The following is a 16,272-nucleotide window of genomic DNA, read 5'->3' as shown; positions in this document are numbered from 1 at the left end:
ATACAGTGGACAAAGTGGAGTTCCCTGATTAACCCTGTACTCTTAACCCTCCTTGCCCCCTCCCTGCCATTAGATCTAGATTGATAGGTCCCAAGGGTCAAAGCTGTGAGGTCAGCCCGTCCTGAGACACCTGCTCTCTCTTGTCAGGCCTGCAACACCCACACTCCCACTGTGAGTATGCCACCTCACACCCAACCCTCTTGACAAGAGTGTTTCCAGCACACATACTGTATATATTACACTGACAAATACAGCATCTGTCTGCTATGTGGTGATTTCACTTGTCTTTTGTCATATGAGGAATATAAGGCTGCAATTCTCTCTCAGCTCTCTCTCTCTCTCTCTCTCTCTCTACTAAAAAAACCTTTTTGACAGAATATTTTGATTCAGCAAGGACAAATTAAATTACAAAAAAAGATGACATTAAAGTCATTACGGATAGAATCCTGAAAAATGTATTATTGCATTATTATTATTAACTTTGATAATAATAAGAAATTATTCTTGAGCACAAAAATCATAGAATGATTTCTGAAGGATCATGTGACACTGAAGACTGAAGTAATGATGCTGAAAATTCAGCTTTGCCAAACAGGAATAAATTACATTTTACAATATATTAATAGAAAACAGTAAATTTTCTTAGTTGTTAAGTTGTAATAATAATATGCAATAAAACTAATTTTATAATTTATATATGTGACCCTGGATCACAAAACCAGTCACAAGTAGCACGAGTATAATTGTGGCAAATGGGTCAAAATTATACATTTTTCTTTTATGCCAAAAATCATTATATTAAGTAAAGATCATGTTCCATGAAGATATTTAGTAAATTTTCTACTGTAAATATATCAAACATTTATTTTTGTGAGTGAATGCAGCACAATCGTGAACATAAATGGACAACTTTAAAGGCGATTTACTCAATGTTTCGATTTTTTACACCCTCAGATTCCAGATTTTCAAATAGTTGTATCTCAGGCAAAAATTGTTCTATCCTAAAAAAAAATGTTTACCCATGTGACTGGTTTTGTGGTCCAGGGTCACATGTTATATATATAATTTACCAAAAAAATGTCCCCACAAGGACAAGGATTTTGGATACTGCCAGTGCCATAGGGTTTAAGACAGACAGACAGACAGACAGACAGACACACACACACACACACACACACACACACACACACACACACACACACAGTACATATATACACTATATGCTTTTACAATTATTAAAGTACTTTATTATTATGGAATGTTTGTTTTAGAATAGTGGACAATCAATCAATACACACAGAAACACTTTCAAAAAGATACAATAACAAATTATTCCCATTTACATTCATTAACATAACCATAACTTTTAACTTAATATATTATATGGTGACTCGTGTTTCTGTGATCAAGTGCCATAAGGTAATGTCTCACAAATCACATATTTAGAAGAAATGAGTAAGAGCAACTCTTGGTTGCTGGCAGACACTGTGAATGAAGCTGCCCAGGGCTCTTATTTTAACCTCCTTTATTTCAGTCTGTCTAAACTTCAAACAGGACGGCGATTCTGAATGAATGATAATACTCAGCAGCTGATAATGCGCCATTCAGGAAGGAGAATCAAGTTCCTAATTGACAGACTGCTGTGCGGGCTGAAGGGGTGCAGTCTTTCCAATTTGGCAGAATCTAAATGTTATTTAGATACCTATCAAAACAGTGTGCATGCCATTTTTTTAAAATTAATTTACTAGAATGACTAAGAACTCCAGAGCAATCATTACAGTGACGCTCATATGCATTAACCACTGACTTCTGCTCAGAAAACAAAACTGAAAATGCAGAATAGGCTAAATAATGACATCTACTTCAAAAAGAAAGAAGGAAAAAAAGAGAAGAAGAAGAAGAAGCTGTATACATGTATTTTGCCCTATAGTCCTTCCAGCTGCGGGACAAAAAAATAATTCTTATTCCCATCATTTTTTGTTTCTATAGAGACATTGAATTGTAATGCCACTTTGTTTCCAAGGTCATCAACAACGTTTACAGTCAGATAAATCTGATACTCTCCCTGGAAAGTAAAATACGGCAATCTGTTTAATTATAGCTTTTAATCGTATTTCTATTTTGTATTATTATTATTATTTATATTAATATATGTGACCCTGGATCACAAAACCAGTCACAAGTCGCACGGGTCTATTTGTGGCAATAGCCAACAATACATTGTATGGGTCAAAATTTTCTACCGTAAATATATAAAACATTTATTTTTGTGAGTGAATGCAGCACAATCGCGAACATAAATGGACAACTTTAAAGGTGATTTTCTCAATGTTTCGATTTTTTTTTACACCCTAAGATTCCAGATTTTCAAATAGTTGTATCTCGGCTTAATATTGTCCTATCATAACAAACCATACATCAATGCAAATCTTATTTATTCAGATTTCAGATTATGTATAAATCTCAATCTCATAAAATTTACCCATGTGACTGGTTTTGTCGTCCATGGTCACATATTTTAATATACTTCATTTCTGAGGAATCAAATTAAAATAATACATCACATTTAAATTGGAGCGGATAAAGCATTATATTGATTGCTCACCTCAGGGCCATGAAAGCTTTTCAGGTAAAAAGGAACGGTTTCATGAAGTGTTTCTGGAACAAGGAAGCAATCTCATTGATATCCCAGCTTCATCACAGTGCAAGATAATACAGTAAACATTCTAACATGTTGTACCTCCTTTGATGATGTAACATATTTTGATATCCTCACAAGGAACATCTGGCTGCTCGTGAACAAACCACAGCTGACCTTTGTAATAAACACTGCCATGATAACCAATACGGTTGATTGTGAACACTGAAACACAAAACCAGTCAAATGTCATCAGCTCACATCAAAGTTAGTTAAGCTATATCAATTTAATTAATTAAATTAAACAGGGGCTGTTCCATATTATGTAATATAATCATCATAAATCTTTCATAAACTTACTTGGGATTACTGTATAAGTTATAGGGAACAAATTCACTCCAAGAGAGCAGGGAGAAGCAGTCATTGAGAAGTAATACAACGGTCCTGATGAAAGAGAGAGTTTTAATGAAAAGACATCTCAAATACAGAATGTTGAAATATATATATATATATATTGTGGATTAATAATATGTAGGTTTCCAATTATATTTTTAAACTAAACTGTCGAAACTTCGGGGTCAGTAATTTTTTTAAACTTTTTTAAAATCTGATTTTTATTTTTATTTTTATTTTATTTAGACAGGACACATTAAATTGACCATAAGTGACATTAAAGACATTTAGAATGTTACAAAATATTTATATTTATTTTGAACTTTCTATTCATCAAAGAATAAATCTATCATGGTTTCCACAAAAATATTAAGCAGCATTGTTTTCAGCACTGATAATAATAAGAAAGCTTTCTTGAGCACTAAATCAGCACATTAGAATGATTTCTGAAGGATCACGTAAAACTGAAGATTAAATGAAAATTCAGCTTTGTCATCACAGGAATACATTTCATGTTAAAATATACTAAAATAGAAAACAGTTATTTTAAATTGTAATAATATGTCACAATATTACTGTTTTTACTGTACTTTTGATATGTACATACTGTATGTGCGTGTGTGTGAGAGAATGTGTGATTTTTACAAATATTTGATATTCCACCTACCATCAAATGTGTACCAGATAGTAAGATGTTCTGAGGAACATAATAATCTTCTCTCTGCAATCACAGATGACACACAAGATAATGCAATAAAACAAAGAAAAGTTGAAGGGCACAAAAGCACCATATCTGCTATCCTTCATGAACAACACCAGTGGCCAAAACTCTCATGGTCAGAATGGTTATGTACAAGTTTAGAGGCTGGGATTAAACAGAACAACTATTCTGTAAAAAAAGTTCTTGCTTTTAACAATGCACTGTAGTGTACTTTTGTAAAACACATTTGGTTTGAAACCCACCACAGGTATTTTGTTAAGTGCCAGTGTTTTTTGTTGTGAACAGGGAACTGTTGAAAAAAGGAAGTTTGTACATGAGATGAAATCACGAAACAATGTAGTGGGTACCGTCTGTGCATGACTTTATTCAGTTTTATACTTCAGCATCACAAACATGATGACATACAATTTCTGCAAATATTTAATGTATTAAAATAGTCCACTGAAACAACAAATTGGTATTTCCTTTCTCCTTGCTGTTCACGTGAGGAAGTGTGGCATCAAACTGCTGGACTTGTCAAAACTTCTCACCTATAGGGAAAAAAAAGTTTATAAATGTCATTATGTTGTTTTATATCAAACACAAAGTCATTAGAACCATCGACCATGTATAATGTGTTTTTACAAGTCTGGTCAAAGCCCATGTCAATTTTACTGCCATCAAAATGCCATTAAAACATTATCAATACTTTGAGATGGCTTTGCTTTAATGATTTATGAATATGAATTAACCACTGACAATCACTTGATCTTATCAGAAAACACAGAATGGAATATCTGCTCAAAAAAAGGAGAAAAATAAACAGCATACCATATTTAGCTTGTCCTACATCCCTCCCATCTGTTGAAAACTTTTGCTCATAACTGTAACGGTCACCAGCTGGAGTGCCCATGAGAGCCACCAGAGGGCACTCCACACCAGACTTTCATGTTCACTCACAGACTACATCTCCCATCATTCTCTGCCTGGACTCATCAGCACTCATTATCACATTCACCTGTAACTCGTTATCTTGTTTAGTTCTCCCCATATACTGTAGCCTGGTTCACCCCATCAATCACTGTGAAGTTTTGTATGTTGTTGCACTGCATTTCCGAGCATTTTCCCTGGTTTCATGTCTCTTGGTTTTTGGATTTCTTGCCTGTTCCGTGGATTACTCTTTTGCCTCTGACCCCTGCCTGTTTTGTTAGTTTGTTTGTTTGGACGGCCTACCTGTGTTTTGACCTATTGCTTGTATATTGGATTACGTGTCTGGATTGCCCCTTTATTAAAGCTGCGTTTGGATCTAACTTTCATGTCTCGGAGCATTTCGTGACAGAAAACTTCGCCAAACCAAGATCCAGCAGCGACGACCAACCATGAATCCAGGAGCACAGATTATTCGTCTCCGTCAGGGAGACCGGCCCATAGAGGAATACGTCATGAACTTTTTGGAGCTGGCTCGCTTGACCGGTATGGATGAACAATGCCTTATGATCTTTTTTCGGGGAGGACTATCTGAACCGCTCAGTTCATTCATGCCCTTGCATGATCCTCACGGAACTTTAGAGCACTATATGGACCTGGCCCTTTTGTTGAGCGGCTCATCGTTTACTGTGGGCGTGGTAGAGGAGAAGGAGCTCCGTGAACCAGCAGTATCCCCTCAGCCTGATCTTCACGTCACGCCTGCCCAGCCTGAGAATCTTCACGTCACGCTAACCATAAAGCCTGCCACTTATTTCCAATGTGACAGATCCACCGCTGATGTCAGCATGTATTGCCAAGAGGGCCGCCCGAACAGAGTCTCATTCTGCCGAGACCACCGTCCCAGGGTCTCGTCTTGCCGCGACCACCGTTCCAGGGCCATATCCTAAGATAGCCACCGTTCCTGAATCTCTTCACGTCAGCCCTGCCGAGTCTGAGCTTCTTCACGTCAGCCCTGCCGAGCCAGAGATTCACGTCAGTCCTGCCGAGCCAGAGACTGTTCACGTCACGTCTGCCGATCCAGAGACTGTTCACGTCACGTCTGCCGATCCAGAGACTGTTCACGTCACTTCTGCCGATCCAGAGACTGTTCACGTCACTTCTGCCGATCCAGAGACTGTTCACGTCACTTCTGCCGAGCCAGAGACTGTTCACGTCACTTCTGCCGATCCAGAGACTGTTCACGTCACGTCTGCCGATCCAGAGACTGTTCACGTCACGTCTGCCGAGCCAGAGACTGTTCACGTCACGTCTGCCGAGCCAGAGACTGTTCACGTCACTTCTGCCGATCCAGAGACTGTTCACGTCACTTCTGCCGAGCCAGAGACTGTTCACGTCACTTCTGCCGATCCAGAGACTGTTCACGTCACTTCTGCCGATCCAGAGACTGTTCACGTCACTTCTGCCGAGCCAGAGACTGTTCACGTCACTTCTGCCGAGCCAGAGACTGTTCACGTCACGTCTGCCGATCCAGAGACTGTTCACGTCACGTCTGCCGAGCCAGAGACTGTTCACGTCACGTCTGCCGATCCAGAGACTGTTCACGTCACTTCTGCCGATCCAGAGACTGTTCACGTCACTTCTGCCGAGCCAGAGACTGTTCACGTCACTTCTGCCGATCCAGAGACTGTTCACGTCACGTCTGCCGATCCAGAGACTGTTCACGTCACGTCTGCCGAGCCAGAGACTGTTCACGTCACTTCTGCCGATCCAGAGACTGTTCACGTCACTTCTGCCGAGCCAGAGACTGTTCACGTCACGTCTGCCGAGCCAGAGACTGTTCACGTCACTTCTGCCGATCCAGAGACTGTTCACGTCACTTCTGCCGATCCAGAGACTGTTCACGTCACTTCTGCCGATCCAGAGACTGTTCACGTCACGTCTGCCGATCCAGAGACTGTTCACGTCACGCCCGCCGAGCCAGTGTCTCAGGAAAAGATGGTCTCCGCCGAGCCAGTATCTCCGGACAAGATGGTCGCCGCCGAGCCAGTGTCTCCGGACGAGATGGCCGCTGCCACATCGCCTGAGCCCTCAGCAGAGATGGCCGCCGACACGCCTGAACCTGAGCCCTCAGCAGAGATAGCCGCTGCCACGGTGTCTGTCCCTGAGCCGGTGTCTGTCCCTGTGCCATGGCCGCCTGCAGGGTCGTCTCCTCCCTGGCCTCCTGAAGGGTCGTCTCCTCCCTGGCCTCCTGAAGGGTCGTCTCCGCCCTGGCCTCCTGAAGGGTCGTCTCCTCCCTGGCCTCCTGAAGGGTCGTCTCCGCCCTGGCCTCCTGAAGGGTCGTCTCCGCCCTGGCCTCCTGAAGGGTCGTCTCCGCCCTGGCCTCCTGAAGGGTCGTCTCCGCCCTGGCCTCCTGAAGGGTCGTCTCCGCCCTGGTCGCCTGCACTGCCTGCTCCGCCCTGGTCGCCGCCCTGGTCGCCTGCACTGCCTGCTCCGCCCTGGACTCCCATCTTGCCGCAGTCTCCAGGTCCGCCTCCGCTCCACCTCCCTCCTGGACTATTTTAGAGCGTCTGGAAGCCGCTCCTTTGAGGGCACTCCACACCAGACTTTCATGTTCACTCACAGACTACATCTCCCATCATTCTCTGCCTGGACTCATCAGCACTCATCATCACATTCACCTGTAACTCATTATCTTGTTTAGTTCACCCCATATACTGTAGCCTGGTTCACCCCATCACTCACTGCAAAGTTTTGTATGTTGTTGCACTGCATTTCCGAGCGTTTTCCCTGGTTTCATGTCTCTTGGTATTTGGATTTCTTGCCTGTTCCGTGGATTACTCTTTTGCCTCTGACCCCTGCCTGGTTTGTTTGTTTGTTTGTTTGGACGGCCTACCTGTGTTTTGACCTATTGCTTGTATATTGGATTACGTGTCTGGATTGCCCCTTTATTAAAGCTGCGTTTGGATCTAACTTTCATGTCTCGGAGCATTTCGTGACAATAACATCATGATTTTTCACCTGCCCAGTGATATTGAAATGGACTGTTTGCATGTTTTCAAGGTCATCAACAAATGTCACATTCACATAAACCTGAAATTCACCCTAGAAGGCAAAATACATAAAATTTATATATATATTTTTTATCTCGACTTGATCATAAATATATAACACATTGTTTATTTTGGAAAGAGTAAATTGTTAGTGTTGAAACCTAGACCGGAAAAAAAGTTTCCTGTGGTGAAAATTTGTTATATGACATATATTATTATATAATTTTGCTATATATTTTTATACATCCCAAAAGTCATTTGTATTGGCATTACTGTTGATTGCTCACCTCAGGGGGATAAAATGTCCTCACATAAATTGGAATTGTTTCATGAAGTGTTTCTAAAACAAGAATGTGGTCTCATTAGTGAGATTAATGCACTGCTGAAACACTAGGTACTGTAAGGGATGTAGTAAAACAGTCTAATATGCAGTACCTCCTTTGATGATGTCACATATTTTTAAATCTTCACAAATAATATCTGGCTGCATGTGATCCAACCACAGCTGACTTTTGTAGTAAATAAGAGCATGAAACCCCATACGTGTGGTTGTGAACACTGAAGGACAAAACAAAGCAAATAAATGATTAATAAAAAAAATCAAATATATATAATTATTGATAATAATGATTAATAATATATATATTTTTATTATTATTAAGTTTACTTATCCTGTTTAATATTTATAATAAGTTTTGAATTGTGAAGGGCAGTTCCATAAAGTAAACATTATTATATGCATAATATAACTAATATAATCATTCATCTTTCATTTTTTCAACTTACTTGGAATTACTGTATATGTTATATTGTATGAGGTCATTCCTATAGAGCAGGGGGACGCAGTCACTCACAGGTAATACAATGGCCCTGGTTTAAGAGAGCATTGGCTGTTTTAAATAACATAATGACATCAAACAGAATCATGAAAAGAGATTCAAATCCCACATGAGGTGATTCATGAACTCATGATTCATAAACATCATTTGAAAAATAAACAGTAATTAATACGTAAATTGAAATTAAAAATCGAAAGAAACGTTTTGGGGGGAAAAATCTATTTAAAAAAAACATCCATTGAATTTTTAATAATTATCACTTATCTTTTGCTGGTAGCTAAGGATCTGAGGTAGATCAAACTGAGTAAATAAGTAAATCATTGAAAAACAAAAAGATCTTACCATCGTAGCTGGCCCAAACGCTAACACTTTCTGAAGAGCAAATCAATTGTGTCACTGCTGAGGACATATAAGACAATGACACAATATGAAAAAGAAAAACTAAAAGGTACAGAAGCACCATTGCTGATCTCCTTTAATGATCTAATAACAACAGGACACAACAATGCACTGCATTATTGTAAAACTTCTCTTTTGGATTGAACCATGATTTTATTTTTATTTTATTTTTTTCTGTTTTTTTTCTCTCTCTCTCTGTAAGTACCTGTAATTATGTGAACAAAGAAGTGCTGGTAAACAGAAAGTAGTGAATGCAGAGAGTATGTCATTTAAATGGCATTTATACACTTTCACAGTTTCAGCTTCACAAACATACTAAAACCATTTCATGACTCTCCTCAACAGTCCAGACTTAGACAATTACTTTATTATTTAAAAAAAAAACGAATAGAAAACATCTCTCCTAAGTCACACACCACAGAAAAGGTTATAAAATACACTCTCAGAAAAAAAGGTACAAAAGCTGTCGCTGTGGTGGTACCTTTTCAAAAGGTACACCTTTGTACCTAAAAAGTGCATTTTAGTCCCTCAAAGGTACATATTGGTACCTAAATGGTACATATTAGAACCCTTTTGAAGGGTACTGTCACAGTGACAGCTTTTGTACCTTTTTTTCTGAGAGTGTAAGAAATAAAATATAATATATTTATCAAGGTTTATGCTTAAAACATTAACTGTCTTAATACATTTGGTTAAATACTATTCAAAAGTTTAGGGTCAGTAAGATTTTTAAATAAACCTTTTATGCTCCTCTCTCTCTCTCTCTCTCTCTCTCTCTACTAAAATAACCTTTTTGACAGAATATTTTGATTCAGCAAGGGCAAATTAAATTACAAAAAAGATGACATTAAAGTCATTACAGATAGAATCCTGAAAAATGTATTATTGTATGCATTATTATTTTTAACTTCGATAATAATAAGAAATTATTCTTGAGCACAAAAATCATAGAATGTTTTCTGAAGGATCATGTGACACTGAAGACTGAAGTAATGATGCTGAAAATTCAGCTTTGCCATCACAGGAATAAATTACATTTTACAATATATTAACATAGAAAACAGTCAATTTTCTTGGATGTTAAGTTGTAATAATAATATGCAATAATACTAATTTTATAATTTATATATGTGACCCTGGATCACAAAACCAGTCACAATTAGCACGAGTATAATTGTGGCAAATGTGTCAAAATTATACATTTTTCTTTTATGCCAAAAATCATTATATTAAGTAAAGATCATGTTCCATGAAGATATTTAGTAAATTTTCTACTGTAAATATATCAAACATTTATTTTTGTGAGTGAATGCAGCACAATCGTGAACATAAATGGACAACTTTAAAGGCGATTTTCTCAATGTTTCGATTTTTTACACCCTCAGATTCCAGATTTTCAAATAGTTGTATCTCAGGCAAAAATTGTTCTCAAACCATACATCGATGGAAAGCTTATTTATTCGGCTTTATTTACAAAACATTTTTACCCATGTGACTGGTTTTGTGGTCGAGCGTCACATGTTATATATATAATTTACCAAAAAAAATTCCCCACAAGGACAAGAATTTTGGATACTGCCACCCTTGTCCCCATAACACAGGGTTTAAGACAGACAGACAGACACACACACACACACACACACACACACACACACACACACACACACACACACACACACACAGTACATATATACACTAGTATATGCTTTTATAATTATTAAAGTACTTTATTATTATGGAATGTTTGTTTTAGAATAGTGGACAATCAATCAATACACACAGAAACACTTTCAAAAAGATACACTAACAGATTATTCCCATTTACATTCATTAACATAACCATAACTTTTAACTTAATATATTATATGGTGACTCGTGTTTCTGTGATCAAGTGCCATAAGGTAATGTCTCACAAATCACATATTTAGAAGAAATGAGTAAGAGCAACTCTTGGTTGCTGGCAGACACTGTGAATGAAGCTGTCCAGGGCTCTTATTTTAACCTCCTTTATTTCAGTCTGTCTAAACTTCAAACAGGACGGCGATTCTGAATGAATGATAATACTCAGCAGCTGAAATTGCGCCATTCAGGAAGGAGAATCAAGTTCCTAATTGACAGACTGCTGTGCGGGCTGAAGGGGTGCAGTCTTTCCTATTTGGCAGAATCTAAATGTTATTTAGATACCTGGTATCAAAACAGTGTGCATGCCATTTTTTTTATTAATTTACTAGAATGACTAAGAACTCCAGAGCAATCATTACAGTGACGCTCATATGCATTAACCACTGACTTCTGCTCAGAAAACAAAACTGAAAATGCAGAATAAATAATGACATCTACTTCAAAAAAAAAAAGAAGAAAAAAAGAGAAGAAGATGAAGCTGTATACTCCATGTATTTTTCCCTATTGTCCTCCCATCTGTGGGACAAAATAATTATTCTTATTCCCATCATTTTTTGCTTCTATAGAGACATTGAATTGTAATGCCACTTTGTTTCCAAGGTCATCAACAACGTTTACAGTCAGATAAATCTGATACTCTCCCTGGAAAGTAAAATACGGCAATCTGTTTAATTATAGCTTTTAATCGTATTTCTATTTTGTATTATTATTATTTTATATTAATATAGTGTTTATGTGACCCTGGATCACAAAACCAGTCATAAGTCGCACGGGTATATTTGTGGCAATAGCCAACAATACATTGTATGGGTCAAAATTATAGATTTTTCTTTTATGCCAAAAATCATTAGGATATTAAGTAAAGATCATGTTCCATAAAGAAATTTTGTAAATGTCCTACCGTAAATATATCAAACATTTATTTTTGTGAGTGAATGCAGCACAATCGCGAACATAAATGGACAACTTTAAAGGCCATTTTCTCAATGTTTCGATTTTTTTTACACCCTCAGATTCCAGATTTTCAAATAGTTGTATCTCGGCTTAATATTGTACTATCATAACAAACCATACGTCAATGCAAAGCTTATTTATTCAGCTTTCAGATTATGTATAAATCTGAATCTCATAAAATTTACCCATCATGTGACTGGTTTTGTCGTCCATGGTCACATATTTTAATACACTTCATTTCTGAGGAATCAAATTAAAATAATACATCACATTTAAATTGGAGCAGATAAAGCATTAATAATTGACTGCTCACCTCAGGGCCATGAAACTTTTTTATGTACAATGGAAAGGTTTCATGAAGTGTTTCTGAAACAAAGAAGCAATCTCATTGATATCCCAGCTGCATCACTACAGTGCAAGGTAATACAGTAAACATTCTAACATGTTGTACCTCCTTTGATGATGTAACATATTTTGAAATCCTCACAAGGAACATCTGGCTGCTCGTGATTCAACCACAGCTGACCTTTGTAATAAGCACTGCCATAATAACCAACACGGCTGATTGTGAACACTGAAACACAAAACCAGTCAAATGTCATCAGCTCACATCAAAGTTAGTTAAGCTATATCAATTTAATTAATTAAATTAAACAGGGGCTGTTCCATATTATGTAATATAATCATCATAAATCTTTCATAAACTTACTTGGGATTACTGTATAAGTTATAGAGAACAAATTCACTCCAAGAGAGCAGGGAGAAGCAGTCATTGACAGGTAATACAACGGTCCTGATGAAAGAGAGTATTCTCAAATACTGAATGTTGAAATATATATATATATTTTGTGGATTAATAATATGTAGGTTTCCAATTATATTTTTAAACTAAACTGTCAAAACTTTGGGGTCAGTAATTTTTTTTTTTTTTTTTTTTTAAGACAGGACACATTAAATTGACCATAAGTGACATTAAAGACATTTAGAATGTTACAAAATATTTATATTTATTTTGAACTTTCTATTCATCAAAGAATAAATCTATCATGGTTTCCACAAAAATATTAAGCAGCATTGTTTTCAGCACTGATAATAATAAGAAAGCTTTCTTGAGCACTAAATCAGCACATTAGAATGATTTCTGAAGGATCACGTAAAACTGAAGATTAAATGTAAATTCAGCTTTGTCATCACAGGAATACATTTATTTTAAATTATAATAATATGTCACAATATTACTGTTTTTACTGTACTTTTGATATGTACATACTGTATGTGCGTGTGTGTGAGAGAATGTGTGATTTTTTACAAATATTTGATATTCCACCTACCATCAAATGTGTACCAGATAGTAAGATGTTCTGAGGAGCATAATAATCTTCTCTCTGCAATCACAGATGACACACAAGATAATGCAATAAAACAAAGAAAAGTTGAAGGGCACAAAAGCACCATATCTGCTATCCTTCATGAACAACACCAGTGGCCAAAACTCTCATGGTCAGAATGGTTATGTACAAGTTTAGAGGCTGGGATTAAACAGAACAACTATTCTGTAAAAAAAGTTCTTGCTTTTAACAATGCACTATAGTGTACTTTTGTAAAACACATTTGGTTTGAAACCCACCACAGGTGTTTTGTTAAGTGCCAGTGTTTTTTTTTTGTTTTTTTTTTTTTGTGAACAGGGAACTGTTGAAAAAAGGAAGTTTGTACATGAGATGAAATCACGAAACAATGTAGTACCGTATGTGCATGACTTTATTCAGTTTTATACTTCAGCATCACAAACATGATGACATACAATTTCTGCAAATATTTAATGTATTAAAATAGTCCACTGAAACAACAAATTGGTATTTCCTTTCTCCTTGCTGGTCACGTGAGGAAGTGTGGCATCAAACTGCTGGACTTGTCAAAACTTCTCACCTATAGGGAAAAAAAAGTTTATAAATGTCATTATGTTGTTTTATATCAAACACAAAGTCATTAGAACCATCGACCATGTATAATGTGTTTTTACAAGTCTGGTCAAAGCCCATGTCAATTTTACTGCCATCAAAATGCCATTAAAACATTATCAATACTTTGAGATGGCTTTGCTTTAATGATTTATGAATATGAATTAACCACTGACAATCACTTGATCCTATCAGAAAACACAGAATGAAATATCTGCTCCAAAAAAGGAGAAAAAGAAACAGCATACCATATTTAGCTTGTCCTACATCCCTCCCATCTGTTGAAAACTTTTGCTCATAACATCATGATTTTTCACCTGCCCAGTGATATTGAAATGGACTGTTTGCATGTTTTCAAGGTCATCAACAAATGTCACATTCACATAAACCTGAAATTCACCCTAGAAGACAAAATACATAATATATATATATATATATTTTTTTTTTTTATCTCGACTTGATCATAAATACACACATTGTTTATTTTGGAAAGAGTAAATTGTTAGTGTTGAAACCTAGACCGAAATTTTTTTTTTCCTGTGGTGAAAATTTGTTATATGACATATATTATTATATAATTTTGCTATATATTTTTATACATCCCAATCATAAAAGTCATTTGTATTGGAAAAGATAAAGCATTACTGTTGATTGCTCACCTCAGGGGGATAAAATGTCCTCACATAAATTGGAATTGTTTCATGAAGTGTTTCTAAAACAAGAATGTGGTCTCATTAGTGAGATTAATGCACTGCTGAAACACTAGGTACTGTAAGGGATGTAGTAAAACAGTCTAATATGCAGTACCTCCTTTGATGATGTCACATATTTTTAAATCTTCACAAATAATATCTGGCTGCATGTGATCCAACCACAGCTGACTTTTGTAGTAAATAAGAGCATGAAACCCCATACGTGTGGTTGTGAACACTGAAGGACAAAACAAAGCAAATAAATGATTAATAATTTTTTTTTAAATATAATGATTAATAATAATTGTTTTTATTATTATTAAGTGTACTTATTATTATAAATATTAAACAGGATACGTTTTGAATTGTGAAGGACAGTTCCATAAAGTAAACATTATTATATGCATAATATAACCAATATAAGCATTCATCTTTCATCTTTTCAACTTACTTGGAATTACTGTATATGTTATATTGTATGAGGTCATTCCTATAGAGCAGGGGGACGCAGTCACTGACAGGTAATACAATGGCCCTGATTTAAGAAAGCATTGGCTGTTTGAAATTACATAACAATGACATCAAACAGAATCACGAAAAGAGATTCAAATCCCACATGAGATGATTCATGAACTCATGATTCATAAACATAATTTGAAAAATAAACAGTAATTAATACGTAAATTGAAATTAAAAATCGAAAGAAACGTTTTGGGGGAAAAAATCTATTTAAAAAAACATCCATTGAATTTTTAATAATTATCACTTATCTTTTGCTGGTAGCTAAGGATCTGAGGTAGATCAAACTGAGTAAATAAGTAAATCATTGAAAAACAAAAAGATCTTACCATCGTAGCTGGCCCAAACGCTAACACTTTCTGAAGAGCAAATCAATTGTGTCACTGCTGAGGACATATAAGACAATGACACAATATGACAAAGAAAAACTAAAAGGTACAGAAGCACCATTGCTGATCTCCTTTAATGAACCAAACCAGTTGCAAAACCTCTCCTTAATGGTTTCGTACCATTTATGTGTCAGTCTTCAAATCATGATCTAATAACAACAGGACACAACAATGCACTGCATTATTGTAAAACTTCTCTTTTGGATTGAACCATGATTTTTTTTTTTTTTTTTTTTTTCTGTTTTTTTTCTCTCTCTCTCTCTGTAAGTACCTGTAATTATGTGAACAAAGAAGTGCTGGTAAACAGAAAGTAGTGAATGCAGAGAGTATGTCATTTAAATGGCATTTATTTACACTTTCACAATTTCAGCTTCACAAACATACCAAAACCATTTCATGACTCTCCTCAACAGTCTAGACTTAGACAATTACTTTATTATTAAAAACAAATCGAATAAAAAATATAACATCTCTCCTAAGTCACACACCACAGAAAAGGTTATAAAATAAGAAATAAAATATAATATATTTATCAAGGTCTATGCTTAAAACATCAACGTCTTAATAAATCTTGTTAAATACCATTCAAAAGTTTAGGGTCAGTAAGATTTTTTAATAAACCTTTTATGCTCCCCAAAGCAGCATTTACTATATTTGATCAAATATACAGTAAAAAACGTTTTGGTTACTTACATAACCTTGGTTCCCTGAGACATTGCGCAGTAGCTGACGCTATGGGGAAAGTCTCTTTCTCCAAAATACTGAAGCCTGATTAATTCACCTCTGTCTAACAACAAGACTGTGGCGAGCAGGACGAGGTCGAGGGCCGTGGGAGGACGGCGCGAGGCCGGTGGCGTGATTATGATGAGCCACACCTGTGAGACGCACCGGTCTCGCATCTCTCACGGAGGA

General features: G+C 36.4%; 2 protein-coding genes across 2 annotated transcripts; both read right to left on the bottom strand.

Annotated features, from left to right (window-relative positions):
• Window positions 1-1,228: 1,228 nt before the first annotated feature.
• Window positions 1,229-3,193, bottom strand: LOC307161428 (uncharacterized protein). The gene is made up of 4 exons (XM_079876121.1): window positions 2,999-3,193; window positions 2,741-2,863; window positions 2,606-2,658; window positions 1,229-2,065 (listed from the first exon to the last, which is right to left on the bottom strand). The coding sequence occupies exons 1-4, from the start codon at window positions 3,060-3,062 to the stop codon at window positions 1,925-1,927; spliced, it is 381 nt and encodes a 126-aa protein (XP_079732247.1). The 5' UTR covers window positions 3,063-3,193; the 3' UTR covers window positions 1,229-1,924.
• Window positions 3,194-10,657: 7,464 nt separating this feature from the next.
• Window positions 10,658-13,350, bottom strand: LOC307161427 (uncharacterized protein). The gene is made up of 5 exons (XM_079876120.1): window positions 13,134-13,350; window positions 12,512-12,595; window positions 12,254-12,376; window positions 12,116-12,168; window positions 10,658-11,490 (listed from the first exon to the last, which is right to left on the bottom strand). Exons 1-5 carry the CDS (start codon window positions 13,255-13,257, stop codon window positions 11,350-11,352), a joined length of 525 nt encoding a protein of 174 aa, XP_079732246.1. The 5' UTR covers window positions 13,258-13,350; the 3' UTR covers window positions 10,658-11,349.
• Between the last annotated feature and the right edge of the window lie 2,922 nt (window positions 13,351-16,272).

Source organism: Squalius cephalus (assembly GCF_949319135.1).
Source record: "Squalius cephalus genome assembly, chromosome: 7".
Classification (NCBI taxonomy): Eukaryota; Metazoa; Chordata; class Actinopteri; order Cypriniformes; family Leuciscidae; genus Squalius; species Squalius cephalus.
This window is presented reverse-complemented; position numbering and strand designations above follow the sequence as displayed.